This window comes from Mus caroli, unplaced genomic scaffold, assembly GCF_978045245.1.
Source record: "Mus caroli unplaced genomic scaffold, Mus_caroli_1 scaffold_2, whole genome shotgun sequence".
Classification (NCBI taxonomy): Eukaryota; Metazoa; Chordata; class Mammalia; order Rodentia; family Muridae; genus Mus; species Mus caroli.
In genome coordinates, this window is record NW_028227257.1 from 158,119,225 (window position 1) to 158,134,960 (window position 15,736).

At 39.0% G+C, this 15,736-nt stretch overlaps 1 protein-coding gene across 3 annotated transcripts in view; it reads right to left on the bottom strand.

The window, feature by feature from the left end:
• Pdss1 (decaprenyl diphosphate synthase subunit 1) overlaps positions 1-15,736 on the bottom strand; it is a 47,252-nt gene that overhangs the window by 17,965 nt on the left and 13,551 nt on the right. For 2 of the 3 annotated variants that reach the window (XM_029474073.2, XM_021156204.3), the window contains exons 5-7: positions 10,850-10,991; positions 8,232-8,343; positions 8,021-8,130 (exon numbers count right to left, since the gene is read on the bottom strand). In XM_029474073.2, the coding sequence (XP_029329933.1) occupies positions 8,021-8,130; positions 8,232-8,343; positions 10,850-10,991 (364 nt within the window). Of the gene's footprint in view, positions 1-8,020; positions 8,131-8,231; positions 8,344-10,849; positions 11,075-15,736 lie in introns of all 3 variants that reach the window. The other variant, XM_029474075.2, reaches the window with a different exon arrangement.

Consider the following 15,736-nt stretch of genomic DNA (forward strand, 5'->3'; position numbering starts at 1 on the left):
ACAGTGACAGACAGGTAGACTAATGGAATAGAATTGAAGACCCAGAAATGAACCCACACACCTACGGCCACTTGATCTTTCACAAGGAAGCTAAAACCATCCAGTAGAAAAAAGACAGTATTTTCAATAAATGGTGCTGGCACAACTGGCGGTTATCATGTAGAAGAATGCTAATTGATCCATTCCTATCTCCTTGTAGTTAGGTCAAGTCTAAGTGGATCAAGGAACTCCACATAAAACCAGAGACACTGAAACTTATAGAGGAGAAAGTGGGGGGAAAGCCTCAAAGATATGGGCATAGGGAAAAAATTGCTGAACAGAACAGCAATGGCTTGTGCTGTAAGATTGAGAATCGACAAATGGGACCTCATAAAATTGCAAAGCTTCTGTAAGGCAAAAGACACTGTCAATAAGACAAAAAAGCAACCAACAGATTGGGAAAGGATCTTTACCAATCCTAAATTTAATAGGAGACTAATATCCAATATATACAAAGAACTCAAGAAGCTGGACTCTAGAAAATCAAATAACTCTATTAAAAAATGGGGTACAGAACTAAACAAAGAATTTTCAAATGAGGAATACAGAATGCCTGAGAAACACCTGAAAAAATTCAACATCCTTAATCATCAGGGAAATGCAAATCAAAACAACCCTGATATTCCATCTCACACCAGTCAGAATGGCTAAGATCAAAAATTCAGGTGACAGCAGATGCTGACGAGGATGTGGAGAAAGAGGAATAGTCCCCCATTATTGGTGGGATTGCAAGCTTGTACAAGCACTCTGAAAATCAGTCTGGTGTTACCTCAGAAAATTAGACATAGTACCTCCGGAAGATCCAGCAATTCTTCTCCTGGGCATATACCCAGATGTTTCAACTGGTAATAAGAACACATGCTCCACTATGTTCATAGCAGCCTTATTTATAATAGCCAGAAACTGGAAAGAACCCAGATGTTCCTCTATAGAAGAACGGATATAGAAAATGTGGTACATTTACACAATAGAGTTCTACTCAGCAATTAAAAACTATGAATTAATGAAATTCTTAGGCAAATGGATGCATCTGTAGGATATCATCCTGAATGAGGTAACCCAATCACAAAAAAACACATATGATATGCACTCACTGGTAAGTGGATATTAGCCGAGGAACTTAGAATACCCAAGATCCAATTTGCAAAACACATGAAACTCAAGAAGGAAGACCAAAGTGTGGATACCCAAAATACCCATGGAAGGAGTTACAGAGACAAAGTTCGGAGCTGAGACTGAAGGAGAGACCATCCAGAGACTACCCCACTTGGGGATCTATCCCATATACAACCACCAAACCCAGACACTATTGCATATGCCAGAAAGATTTTGCTGACAGGACCCTGACATTGCTCTCTCTTGTGAGGCTATGCCAATGCCTGGCAAATACAGAAGTGGATGCTCATAGTCATCTATTGCATGGAACACAGGGCCCCTAATGAAGGAGCTAGAGAAAGTACCCAAGGAGCTAAAGTGGTCTGCAACCCTATAGGAGGAACAACAATATTAACTAACCAGTAATCCCTAGAGCTGTGTCTCTAGCTGCATATGTAGCAGAGGATGGCCTAGTCAGCCATCAATGGGAGGAGAGACCCTTGGTCTTGCCAAGATCATATGCCCCAGTACAGGGGAATGCCAGGTCCAGAAAGCAGGAGTCATGGCGGGGGCGGGGGGGGGGGGAGTATATTGGGGGCTTTGGCATAGAATTTGAAATGTAAATGAAGAAAATATCTAATAAAAAATGCCTAAAAAAATAGCCAGGAATAGAATCTTTCTTTCAAAAATTAAAAATGACAAACATCTTATATTTATAAAGTCAATGAATTAGCATTTGTGATACATAAAACTCGCACTATGGATTACTTAACTCCCTTCCTTGCTGACAAGTCACGGTTTCTGTTTGGCTTGAGGAGCTCTCTAAAGAGTCCTGATTCCCTTCATAAAGTTAGGAAACAAAGAACACCAGTCACAAGTACAAAACCAGATAAAGTGTGGCATACTGTACAAAAAGGCAAAAAGGCAAGATGTATGACACTGCTTGAACTCAGCACCAGAGAGATGCCTAATATCTTCCTCGAAGTGGGTAGAATATGAAAGATGATAAAACCAAAGAAAGAGGAGCTTGACTAATTGTTTTGCTTTAAGTAAATGCCACAGTCAGGCTGGGTTGTGCCCCAGTGCTTCTGTGAGAATTACAGATAACACCGCATTCCAACAAATGTCATCTCAGAGCCTGAGAAGAACTGATTGCACTGGAGGGGCAAAGTTTAACCAGGATCGCTTTAACTTTGGAATGCATACTCACATTACCATAAATTAGAGGTATTTTATGCGAAAATTTTATGTGTTATGATCTTATTTGTTTAAAATAGTATAGAAGGCATGGTGGCATACATCTTTCATCCAGCACTTGGGAAGCAGAGGCAGGAGTATTTTTATGGATTCATGGACTAGCCTCATAAAACAGAGAATTCACCAGGCAATGGTAATCCCAGCACTTGGGAGGCAGAGGCAGGTGGATTTCTGAGTTTGAGGCCAGCCTGGTCTACAGAGTGAGTTCCAGGACAGCCAGGGCTACACAGAGAAACCCTGTCTCAAAAACCAAAAAAAAAAAAAAAAAAAAAAAAAAAACAAAACCCCAAAAATCAATCAATCAATAAAACAGAGAATTCCAGATGCCAGGGCCTCATAGTGAAGCCTGGTCTCAAAACAAACAAAAGCAGTTAGAGAGGCTAGACAGATGGCTCAGTGGTAAAGATCACTGGCTGCTCTTCCAGAGGACCTGAGTTCAATTCCAACACCTATATACAGGCCCACATCCATCTTTAAGTGCAGTCCCAGGGTATCTGACACCCTGCTCTGACCTCAGTGGAAACTGCAAGCACATGATACTTAGACACACAGGCAGACAAGACATCCATAAACATAAAAAAATAATAAAAAGATTACAAAATGCTGTAGACACTTTCAGTCAGTTCCATTATAAATATAGTAAACAGGTAGAGAGAAACATATGCAGCATTGTATCACAAAGATCTGGAATGTGATCTTGAACACAGTAATCTCAATAATCCACAGGCTAAAGCAGGTACATCATTGGTTGTTGGCCAGCTTGGGATACAGGGCAAACTTTTGCCTCAAACAAAATACAGCAAGCCCCCCTGCAAATATGCAATATAAATGTGTTAAAAACAAAGACAACTCAAAGAGAAAGAGAAGGGGGGAAGAAGGGGAAGGGGGAAACATTAATTATAAGGACTCTGCCCCAAAAGTCTGGTTACCTGGGCGCAAATCCTGAGAAGCCACATAAATGTGGAAGGAGAGAACCAACTCTACAAAGCTGTTGACCTCCACACAAATGCTGTGGCAGGAACCTCCCCAAATCGTAATATAATAAAAAACAAAGCAAAGCCACAAATGGCCATCAATGATCTGAATGTTTGGCTTCACTCAAGAAGTGGGAGATGTAATTTGGGATTGTCGGAAATAGAAAAATCTAGTGTAATTTCTGTTAGTGAAGCCTCAGGCAAAGAGGACACACTCAGGAACTGCTGACAGTGGTGCACATGACCTTATGCAAGAAAATCTGATGGTGCTTATCAAAACTACACATATAATTGACTCTACCTTAACACTGAAAGCAAGCCCCACGACACACACACAGGCATTAGTGTGGCTTGTAAGTCTATTATATTGAGATCCTAAATGCCTGTATATAGGAGAGTGATGCTATGGCGACACAACTGATATTGTACAACCATGGGGTTTTCTTTTCTTTTCTTTCTTTTGTGATTGTTTTTCTTTTGGAACTGACTATATAGTCCTGGCTGGCCTGGAGCTTGCTATGTAGACCAACTGTGACTCAAACTTCAAGATCTACCTTCCTGTTTCCTGAGTTGCTGGGATGAAAAAAAAAAAAAAAAAGATGTGCACCACCACACTTCACTCTGTTCAGCTGTTTTTCATTTTTTTTTTTTTGGTTTTTTTGAGACAGGGTTTCTCTGTATAGTCCTGGCTGTCCTGGAACTCCATTTGTAGACCAGGCTGGCCTCAAACTCAGAAATCCGCCTGCCTCTGCCTCCCGAGTGCTGGGATTAAAGGTGTACGCCACCACGCCCGGCTGTCCAGCTGTTTTTAAAGTGAAGATTCTATAATCATTGTGAAATCATCCAGAATATAGTGTAGGCAGCCAGAAGAAACACTATGTAGTCTACTAATTTATTACAGGTTACAAAGAGTAAGAAATAATATGTATGTATCTTACTTATGCAAAATGAAACAGAAGGAAGAACCCAAAGCACTAAGACCAATATGCTAGGTGAAGCAGATGGGAGAATGTCAACACATACAAGAAAGGGAGAGAAGGGTTTTGTTGTTGCTAATTCACACCAGAATCCCGGGGAACAAATTGTGGTTTTAACTGTCAGCTACAGAGTGTGTTTGGCATGATTATGTATACAAATAAATGGCGAACCATGTTTTGAAAATAACATCAATTCTATTTTAATATCATTTAAAGACACAAAGCAATTTCTCTAGCCAGCCCTCTCTAAGGATTTTAATATTTTTTGGGCCAAAACCATAGAATGTAGATATAAGCAGTGGGGAGGCTTAGTAAGAGAAAAATGGTGTCTTTAGTAAACTAAATAAAAGTCTGATAAATTTCCTTTAAATTCTCAATGCACTATGGAATCCCATTAGTTCTGTAATAATCTTTATCTCCAAATTCTTACCTCCCATCTTTGGCATGCCTAATTTCCTTTGAATGAATGTCTTTGGTCATAAGTCTGCATCTTAAATACCAAGAACATATAAAAATAGCCATTTTAAATGCCTAACACCTCTGGAGTATTTCCATCCATGGTCACGTAAATGTACAGCTGGTATTCAGAACATTCGCACTGAGATTTTGCTGTTATCCAAATAGGCAGCTCTGGAACACTGCTAGCACACCTCCGTGTGGTCAGCACACAACACTTCTTTCATTTTTTTTTCACTTTACCTTCTTTCTCTCTCCTTTTCTCCCTCTTTAAAAAGAAAATTTGGAGTTTTCTTGGGGGCAGGGCATGGTAATACCAGAGATTGAACCTAGGAATTTATGCTTGGTAAACTATGCTCTACCACTAAGTTTTAGTCCTAGACTATTTCATTTTTAATCAGAATTGAGCTACGTTAAAATACATGTCTACTGGTTACTTGTTTATTTTTTTTATTGCATTTACTTATGTGTACAGGTGTCTCTGCATGTGGCTTTCCATCACTTGGGTCCTAGGGACTGAACCCAGGTGATCAGGTACCTCATAGGCCCTGTTTTCTTGATAATCTCTGAAAAGCACAGGAGCTCCTCAGCTCACACATTATCTCTGGCTGCTTAAGCAGAGTGGTAATGAGGCCTTACCCTGGTGACACAGGTCCCTAATTTACCTCACTGTGTGAACTAGTTCCTATGTGGAGCTGCGCCTATGTGCCTAGAGAATGCGCGTTTAGTGTTTTAGAAATGAGCATCTCCACCTGCTGCTAGCATTTCTAAACTGCAGCAGCAAACTTGTGAACTTCTCTTAACAATGAACTTCTCTTGCATACTAGTAGCTCCTGAGGATGGACTGTTCCCTTTTTTTTATATAGTGTTTTTTTTTTTAAACTATGTATAAGGTCTCAGGCAATTCATATGTCAGAAATGAGCTAAAGCTAGAGTAGCTAAAGTAGTAGTAGTAGGATTTCTGGTGGTTAGATAAAAATCTAGCATCCCTCAGGAACCTGTGAAACAGATTTTCCTTCCCCAAAGGAAGTCATTTCCCTTGCCTCTGGCAGAAGGAACATCAGAATGGACATATAGCTCCCCTGACATGTACCCGTGGCTTCATGTCAAAGCCCCTGATAGACTCTAGGCACCTATAGTCCCTAATCACAAGTACCTGTTATACATTTTAAAGTCCAGACTACTTCTTTTTCTCTCTGTTCTGAACTCTTCCAAATGCCTCTGCTATTTTCTTTCTCTTATTCATGATATAAACGTTCCCCCAATAGAGCCTCTGCTTTGACAGTTTCTTTCCTGTACCCCAAACATACACGGCCTTAGCTAGCCTTGGAATTATGGCAATCCTCCAGCCTCAGCCTCAAGACTTGGAAAACAGGAGCATGTTTCTCCATCGGTCTTGGAAGCCAGATCTTCTAGAGGAGGGTGTCAGATTTTTTAGTTATAGGTGGTTGTGAGCTGCATGATTCAAGTGCGGGAAACTGAACTTAGGTCCTCTTTAAGAGCAGCAAACATTCTGAGGTTAAACTTTGTAAGATTTGACAACCAAACATTAATAACAAAGCATCAATGCAATAGCATTATGATACCCATTTATAAGATGCCTGTCATACTTTCATGTCTTCTTAAAAACCAGTACACCTATAATTTCTCCCAAATGGAAATGTAATAGCTTTTTCAGGAAGACAAAGAGCTGTGACTGTGGCCAACCTATCCTATGTAATTCACATCTCTTTCAATTAGATCTTTTCATGAAGAAAGTGTTGTCCTCATTTTTTCTTTCTGGCCCACAAGTATGTTTCTTGAAGCATGGCAAAACAGAGGCATTGTTGTCAAAGGGCTAAAAGGCTCCCTTTTCCTATAATTTTCTAAGAGTGTTTCAAGACAATCTAGATCTTACCTTACATGTTTCTTGTTGCCATGATTGCACAAGACTATTACACGGGACCATTGCTTGCCCAGGTTTCTTCTCTAAACCTGCTAGTTTGGCACATGCTCAGATAAACAATGTTTTATTTTTGAGACAGGATGTCATCTATAGCCCATGGTGGCCTAAAACTCACTATGCAGCCATGGTTGGCTTTGAGCATAGAATCTTCCTGTTTCTGCCTCCAAGGGCTAGGACTACAGGTATGCACCATCAAACACAGCTTCTCACAGGAATAGTTTTATAGAGAGACTGTTATTTGTGAACTAACAATGACTATCACATTTTAATACACAGATTAAAGACAGTGATTCAAATGTTTGGATAACGCTGAGAGGCAGAGAGCACAGCATAGGGAGGAGGTATAGAGGACCAGAGAGACTGAGAAGAAGTTACTATTTAATTTATACTCTGAAAATTATGGCTTACATATAGGAGATATAATAAAACTGGCTAGAAAAAAAAAATAAATAAAATAATAATTTAATTTTTAAATTAAACTGAGAAACATAAATTGATTTATACATGTTAATCCACATATATACATATGTATATATACTAATTAAAATAGGCAAATAAAGCAAAATACATTATTAGGCAAATGAGTTTGATTTTTATATATTTGCAAAATCCTTTATACCTGAGTCAATAAATATTAACTAGGTTCTTAAAAAAAAAAAAAATAAAACTGGCTAGATCTACTATATATGAACAAGTATGTAGAATACTAGTACAATCTAATAAACATTTTTCTCTCAGGTAAATATTTATGTGATAATTCAATATTTCATAATTTAAAAGGTAAAATGTCAAAAATATCGCGTGATAACTGTGACAAAGAGTTACTTAGAATTTTATATACGTTTGATTGGGAAATATCTTGATTTCATTCTTTTATCTACAAGTGTGTGACATGTTTGAGTATGGACACACGTGTGCCATGGCACGTGTGCAGAGGGTAGAACAGAGTTCCTGGAATTGCTTCTGTCCTCTTTTAGGGCTCAGGAATCTGTGGCAAGTGCTTCTCCGGTGAGCTATCTTGTCAGCATAGACTAGGAAGTATTTTGATTGATTCTTGGGGGAGGAACTATGACAGAAAAGTTCATTATTTCCATACTAGAAGAACACAAGGAAAGTGAGAACATCACAAAGTGTCTGGGATGTAATAGTTTCTCTATGACGTCTGGAATTTTAGGATACTATTTTAAGGTTCTCTAATTAAACGTTTCTAGGAGAATTAGCCACTAAGAAATAAATGTGGGTTTTTTTCAACTTGAAAAAAGACAGAACGTACATACTGCTTTACAACTGTTGGCTATCAGGCTGGCTGTCTTCTTGAAGGTCTTCTCAAGGTAGTGGGCAAACCTTTCATTCTCATTTTCTTTTGACCCTAGCTGAAGAAATTCACCTATCAAGAAGGAGAAGGGTTACTTGAGAAACGGTTTTATTGCCTGCCTAAATACCAGAACTGGTATTCTAAATAAAAAAGAACCGTCAGAATCGACTTACCACGCACCAAATCTTCAATAACTTGGGCTAACATAGATACAACAGCTGTGTTTCCAATCCGTGCCAGAGCTACAGACGCTGCAGAAAGAATTAAATCTCCAGCAAGAACAGCCTGGAAAAAGGAATATAAAACATCACAGATAAAAAAGTTCACAGCTAGCTCAGCAGTTAGGCACTTGCCTAGCATGCACAAAGCCTAGGTTTGATACCCAGGATATTAATGTTACCAGAACAAATTATCAGTTAAAAATAATACAGTCAAATTATATCATACACTTTACATGCACATTAAAGCTAGACATCAGTACTACACTGTTACACAGAAATGCTAGAGTTCACAGAATGTTTTACTCATAGGATTGCATGTTTTAAAAAGCTACGCTGTCACAGAGAAGTGGTGGAGCATGCCTTTAATTCCAGTACTCTGAAGATGGAGGCAGGCAATTGCTTTGAGTTTAAGGTCTGTTTGGTCTGCATGGCAAGTTCTAGAAAAGCCAGGGCTACACAGAGAAACCCTGTCTCAAAAAGAGAAAAGAAAGAAGAGAGAGAAAGAGAGAGAGAGAGAGAGAGAGAGAGAGAGAGAGAGAGAGAGAGAGAGAGAGAGAGAAGGAAGGAGCAAGCAAGCTAGCTGAGCTGTCTTCCACTAGCTATGTAGGCAAAGCGGACTTTAAACTCTTGATCTTTCTGCTCCACCTCCTGAGTCCCAGGATTAGAGACACTCATCACCACATCTCAGGCATGAGAAGCCAGCAGTTGAATCTAGGCCTTTTATATGCTGAGCATGAGTTCTAACAGAGCTACATCCCTGCCGAAGGTAATAGAATTTTCAAAATAACCATTTTAATATTTTTCTGTTCTCTATTATCTAGAATAATGCTATTTAGCATATGCTTACTAATTACTCACCATTTTGCAAAAATTCATTCCAATTAAAATACATGAGAGTACTGACAAACAGGAGGGAACCATATGCTTTATCTGAAGAACAATGTAAGAGGGTAGATTTGCTTTATGTGCTTTGGTTTGTTCTCAACTATGTAAGACTGCCACTGGAGGCACATGTGTGGGTGAATGCTTGCTCACAGAAGGAAGGCTTGCACATCCTCTTTTTCATTGGTTCATCTTCATTCTTCAATCCATAACTTATAAACCCTCAATCCAAAGTACCTATTTTACATATTCTCTTCAAGCAATGCTAATAAAACAGGAAATACGTTTTAAAATAAATATACAGGGGCCAGAGAAATGGCTCAGTAGAAAAGAGTACTGGATGATCTTCCAAAGGACCCCAGGTTGATTCCCAGCACCCACATCATAGCTTCTAACCTCCTGTAAACCCACTACTAGGGGGATCCAATGCCCTCTTCTGGTGCCCTTGAGCACCAGGCATGCAAGCGGTATACGTGTATGCATGAAGGCAAAATACCCATACCCACAAAATAATAATCTCTTTCTCTATATATCAAATATAACCTCTTCCTGGAAGCGACCAGAGCTGCTGTGTTCACAGGTCACCTGCCAAAATCATTCAGTACTCTCTTGACCCAGAAAACCCCACAAAATCATGCAAATCAAGAGGTTCAAACCTTCGTGTTCACTTTAAAAACACCAGGGAAACCACCCAGGTCATCAAGGGTATGTATATATGCAAAGCCAGCAAGTATCTGAAGGATGACACTTCTTCATTATCTAGAAGCAAGGTGTGGCATTTCGGCGGTATAATGGTGGAGTCGGTAGGTGCACCCAGGCCAAACAGTGGGGCTGGACACAGGGTCGGTGGCCAAAAAAGAGTGCTGAATTTTTGCTGCACATGCTTAAAAATGCAGAGAGTCATGCTGAACTTAAGGGTTTAGATATTCTCTAGTCATTGACCATATCCAGGTGAACAAGGCACCTAAGATGCGCCGACGAACCTACAGAGCTCATGGATGGATTAACCCATCCATGAGCTCCCCCTGCCACATTGAGATGATCCTCACTGAGAAGGAACAGATCATTCCAAAGCCAGAAGAGGAGGTTGCACAGAAGAAAAAGATATCCCAGAAGAAACTGAAGAAACAAAAACTCATGGCCCAGGAATAAATTCAGCATAAAATACATTCAGATAAAGTTAAAAAAAAAAAAAATATATATATATATATATATATATATATATAAGCATTTGTGTGTGTGTGCATACGCCTGTATGTATAGCAAATCTTATTAGGATCTCTTTACAGTAAGTTTTGGTAGTAGAATACTATTTCTGAGATTTCTCTTGTTTTATAGTTTCTATTTGCTTTGACACTCTTGAACATGCAGCAAGTTAACAAATGCTTATGGTTTCAAATCAATGTAGGCAATCTGAGTTGAACAGAAAAATGTAGGAATGTGCAAGAAATACACATGAAAATGTTTTCCCTTATAACTAGAAAAAATTCATGTAAAAACAACAGAGATTAAGGAGAATCACTGAGTTTGTTTTTGCTGTCAAGACCTTTACAGAGACAACAGAAACACTTCTTTCAAAGACCACATTCAAACAAGTATATTTTACAAGTCTGAAAAGCAAATGCAATTCCATAAGCATGTGGTTTGGTATGAAAGATTTTTCAAAGTAACAATAAAAACCATCATACCTTTTTCTCACCCCAGATTTTATTAACTGTATGTTTTCCTCTTCGAGAACTTGCATCATCAATAACGTCATCATGAACCAGAGTAGCAGTGTGGATCATTTCTGCAACTAAGGCTATGGAGCGCTGGCTGGCTTGCATCTCTCTAATTAACAGAAAGCAATGCTTTTTAACAGACGCCGCCTAGAACCTTCTCAGCAATCATCTTGTGAAAACTGGATATCGAATCTAGGATAAAGAATTGTATTTCTCTAAGAGAAACTGTATAAAAATGATGGTTGCTTTATAGACCCGAAAGACCCAGCTATGACAACCAGATTTCAATGCACGGAAGCACAGGTGGAAAAGGAGAAGTGACTCTTGCAATGGGCCTCCACATGCACACCTTAGGATGCATGTGCCCTTACACTTCACACACACAAGTAAATGTATTTTACAAAAATGGTTTGCAATGTATGAAGATCTTTTTGTTTGTTTATATGTGTTTTGCTTGCATGTATGCCTGTTCAAGGTCAGAAGAGGGTGTCAGATTCCTGCAACAAGAGTTATTGATAGTTGGGGGCCGGGCGTGGTGGCACACGCCTTTAATCCCAGCACTCGGGAGGCAGAGGCAGGCGGATTTCTGAGTTCGAGGCCAGCCTGGTCTACAAAGAGAGTTCCAGGACAGCCAGGGCTATACGGAGAAACCCTGTCTCGAAAAAAAAAAAAAAAAAAGTTATTGATAGTTGTAAGCTGCCATGTTAGTACCGGGAATTGAACCCAGGTCTTCTACAAGAAAAAGACATGTTCTTTTCTGCCCCAGTATAAAATGTCTTAAAGAATTAAATGCTAGGGCATGCATGCATATTCTCTCTCTCTCTCTCTCTCTCTCACTAAAAAATAATCAAAATATATCTTAAAAAACCAAATGCCACTGTACAAAGTTTTAAAAACTATACTAAATGAATGACATGACCAATAATTTCCTCATATTTAACTTTGTTGGGTCTCTAAATTCATTTCTCCTCACAAATTACAGGATAAGAACTTGCAAGGAGGAGGCTGGAGAGATGGCTCAGTGGTTAAGAAAACTGACTACTCTTCCAGAGGTCCTGAGTTCAATTCCCAGTGACCACATGGTGGCTCACAGCCATCTGTAATGGGATCTGATGCCCTCTTCTGGTGTGTGTCTGAAGACAGTGACAGGTACTCATATACATAAAATAAATAAATCTTAAAAAAAAAAAGAACTTGCAAGGCGATATAGCAATATTTATTTAATAGTAAAGCGGGAATGCCCCAATTTCTTTTTGTCAGAAGAGGGACTAATCCTTAAGCAGTCTTTTCTCCTCAGTCCCAAGAAGCTGGGACTACAGCTATGCATCATGGGTTTCTGGCTTCTTGTGAACCAGTCATTGTTATATCACTATTTATGGGAATTACAAAACACTGAATTTTGATAAATCAAACTACAGAAATATATTTGAAAGGACTTAAGCCATCCTGAGCATGGCAAACATGGCTGTGATAGGCCTTCTCCCCCTCTGCCTTGTTAAAAACTGTTAGATTACATTGCTGAAGCTAGCCCCCAAGGTCTATTCCTTTGCTTGGCCATTTCTTACTCCTGAGGCTGACTATCAAAATCCAGCTAGCAAAGTCCAGCATTCAAAAGTCCTCTACTTAACACGCCCAATCAAAATTAAACACCTTATCTTAGCATGGGTTTACCCTTTTACCTTTATAGACTACAATTTTTTTATGTGCCAGGTCTGTCTCCTCTTTACCCAGAGACAGTCCTTTTCCCGGATCCTCTATCTCCTGTCTTTGTCTCTTATTCCCTGTCCCTCAGAGGTAAAAAGAGATCTTAGTCTTGGGAATTCTGAGCCAGTATTTTTCCTTTCAACACCAATTATGTTTTTTGATACATAATTGTAGCGTAACATTTGACTGGTGCACTAAGTGTTTATCACAGGGGAGGGAAGGGAGAGGCATAACAAGTGACCTTTCCTTTAAGGACCTAACTCCCCTGTCTCAGCCTCCTAACTGCTTCCAGCCCCAACATCAATGGTAAAGTACTTCTTATTATATACTAAATATAATTATGTAATATTATATAAATTATATGATTATATAATTTTATTTATGTGAAATATAATATATATCATGTATTAAATTTCACAATTCAAAACATAGCAGTTCCTAGTATTTCCAGATTACAGGGGACTCTTTTTGTTTTGTTTTGCTTTTTTACTAGATATTTTCTTTATTTACATTTCAAATGTTATCTCCTTTCCCTCTGAAACCCCTCCTAGCCTATCTACCTTCCCCCTGCTCACCCACCCAACCACTCCCAATTCCCTGTCCTGGCATTCCCCTACACTGTGGCATGGAGCCTTCACAGGACCAAGGACCTCTCCTTCCACTGACGTCCGACAAGGCTGTCCTCTGCTACATATGCAGCTGGAGGGGTCCCTCTATGTATACTCTTTGGTTGGTGGCTTATTCCCTGGGAGCTCTGGGGGGTACTGGTTGGTTCATATTGCTGTTCCTCCTATGGGGCTAGGAGACTCAAGGAGGAAAAAGTAAAGAAAAAGCAATAGCAGACGCAGACAAATCATCACACAAAACCAGTGCAGACAGCACAGCTCACAGAGAGAGAAGGTTCTGACACTGAAAGGTCTTGGGTTTGATAAAAGACTCTTCATTGGTGAAAGAGAAAAATCAGAATTCATGTAGTTTTGAAGAGCTTATGCTAAATCTATGAGCAGATCCTTAGGCCTGCTGTTAGAAAATATGTATTATCTACAGAAACTTATTAGGCTCTGTTTTCTTTGAGTTGATACATAGGAAAATGGGTTTTTGTAATTTTAAAATATAAACACTTTTCTAAGAATATTATCTTAAATGAATTTCAGCCTAACAAAATATAGACTTTTGACTAATTAGTGGTAAAACTTACCGGTAAAAAACTGTTAAGGCCTTTGACTTTTGCTATGTATTTCCAAGTTGGCCACCATTTCTATTATTATAAGCTATGTCAACAAATAGGGCTCTGACTGAAAGGACAAAACAGTGAGCACTCAACAAAAAGCCAGCATTTAAATATTTGTAATTTGAGGATATGAAAACATGTTGAACTGGGTGATATATGTATATAAACCCAATACTTGGGAAGTAAGGAAGGAGTATAATGAGTTTGAGGCTAGTCTGTTTCAGAAAACAAACATTCCCCAGGGGAAGGTGGCCCATGCCTTTAGTCCCAGCACTCAGGAGGTAGAAGCAGGCAGATCTCTCTGAGGCCAGTCTGGTCTACAAAGCAGGTTTCAGGACAGCCCAGGCTGTTATACAAAGAAACTGTCTCAAAAAAAAAAAAAAAAAGAAAAAAAAATCCTTGTTTTGAGGTACCGGGTTTTAAAACTAGAACCTTATATAATGCTAGGCAAGTGTTCTCCCACTAAGCAATAGCTCCAGCTCACAAAAATTGTTAGAAACTGTAAAGATTACATATAGAAAGAATGTGAGTTTATAAGGAGGGGATCAGTATGGGAAGACTGCACTCTAGAATTTACAACAGCTGTGAGTACCTGCACAAGAATGTGCCTCTCAACATCCTGTCATGGTGTAAACAATAGGGTAAGTAAGATCCCATCCCTTTCTAAGGATTTCTGGTCAGTTAGTGCTTGCTTGGAAGGGTTGATAATGATACTCACTGGGTCATCTCACCAAAAGCAAAACCAAGAAGGTAGAAGAAGGGCTAGTTGGGGGACAAGAGACAGGAATGGGGTAGTGGTAGACTTGATCAAAATATATATTAAACTGATGAACACAAGATAATGAAACTCATTGTTATGTGTATATATCAATGTATGCTGGGAAAACACTTTGGAAAAAAGAAGTTGTGTGTCAAAAGCATGCCAATGGGTACAGAATCACTTTAATGCATGTAACAGTCATGAGTCAGGCCCACATGTCTGATGCTACCTCTGTACTGTCTTTCATAAGCTCTTTATCAAGTATCATACAATGAAGGTACAGCTCAAATATTCCCAAACAAATTATATTCTGTGTTTTCTGCAATCAACAGCTTATAAAGTTTCAAGATAATCAAAATTTTAACTATAGGGAATAATGGCTTTTTAAAAAAAATCTTTATTTTTCAACACATTAATTTTAATAATTTAATGTGGGAGTGGAAGATCACATGTCACAGTACTTATGTGGAGATCAAAGACAACCCAAGAGAATTAACTTCCTCCAGTTACCATGTGGATCTTAAGTATTAAACCAAGCCATTAGGCACGGTGGCGAGCACACCCACCCACCAAGCCATCTCACTTACTAAGGAATAATGATTTTAGATAGTGGAGAAAATGTTCTTTCTCATACTATATATGAAATTCATAAACCATTTTAGGTGTTTATTTAAAGAATTTCATCAATGATTTCTCTAGAATAGTAAGTAGCCTTTACCTCAGAAGTAATTTTTTTAAATTATTTTTTATTTTAAAAAATTTTTTAACAGAAGTAATTTTTTAAGTAAAATTTATATTTTTTGTGTGTATGAGTTTTTCCTGAATGTATACATTTGTGCCATGTGCAGAAGCCAGAAGAGGTATCAGATCCCTTGGAACTGGTTATTAACAGACAGTTGTGAGCCACCATGCAGGTGCTGAGAACCAAACTAGGGTCCTCTGCTGGAGCAACTAGTGCTCTTAATTGCTTGGGCATCTCTCCAGCTCCCAGAGGTTTTTGGAAAAGACTCTGCTGGTTACTATCACTTGGGGGAGCATCCATTAGCTAGAAGCCACAATGCACAGGAAGCATTAGAGCTGTTGACAACAGAGTGGTTGGGCAGCAGTAGTACTGACACTGAGAAAAACCATGTCAGTCTGGTCCAGAGGAAGCACTTCT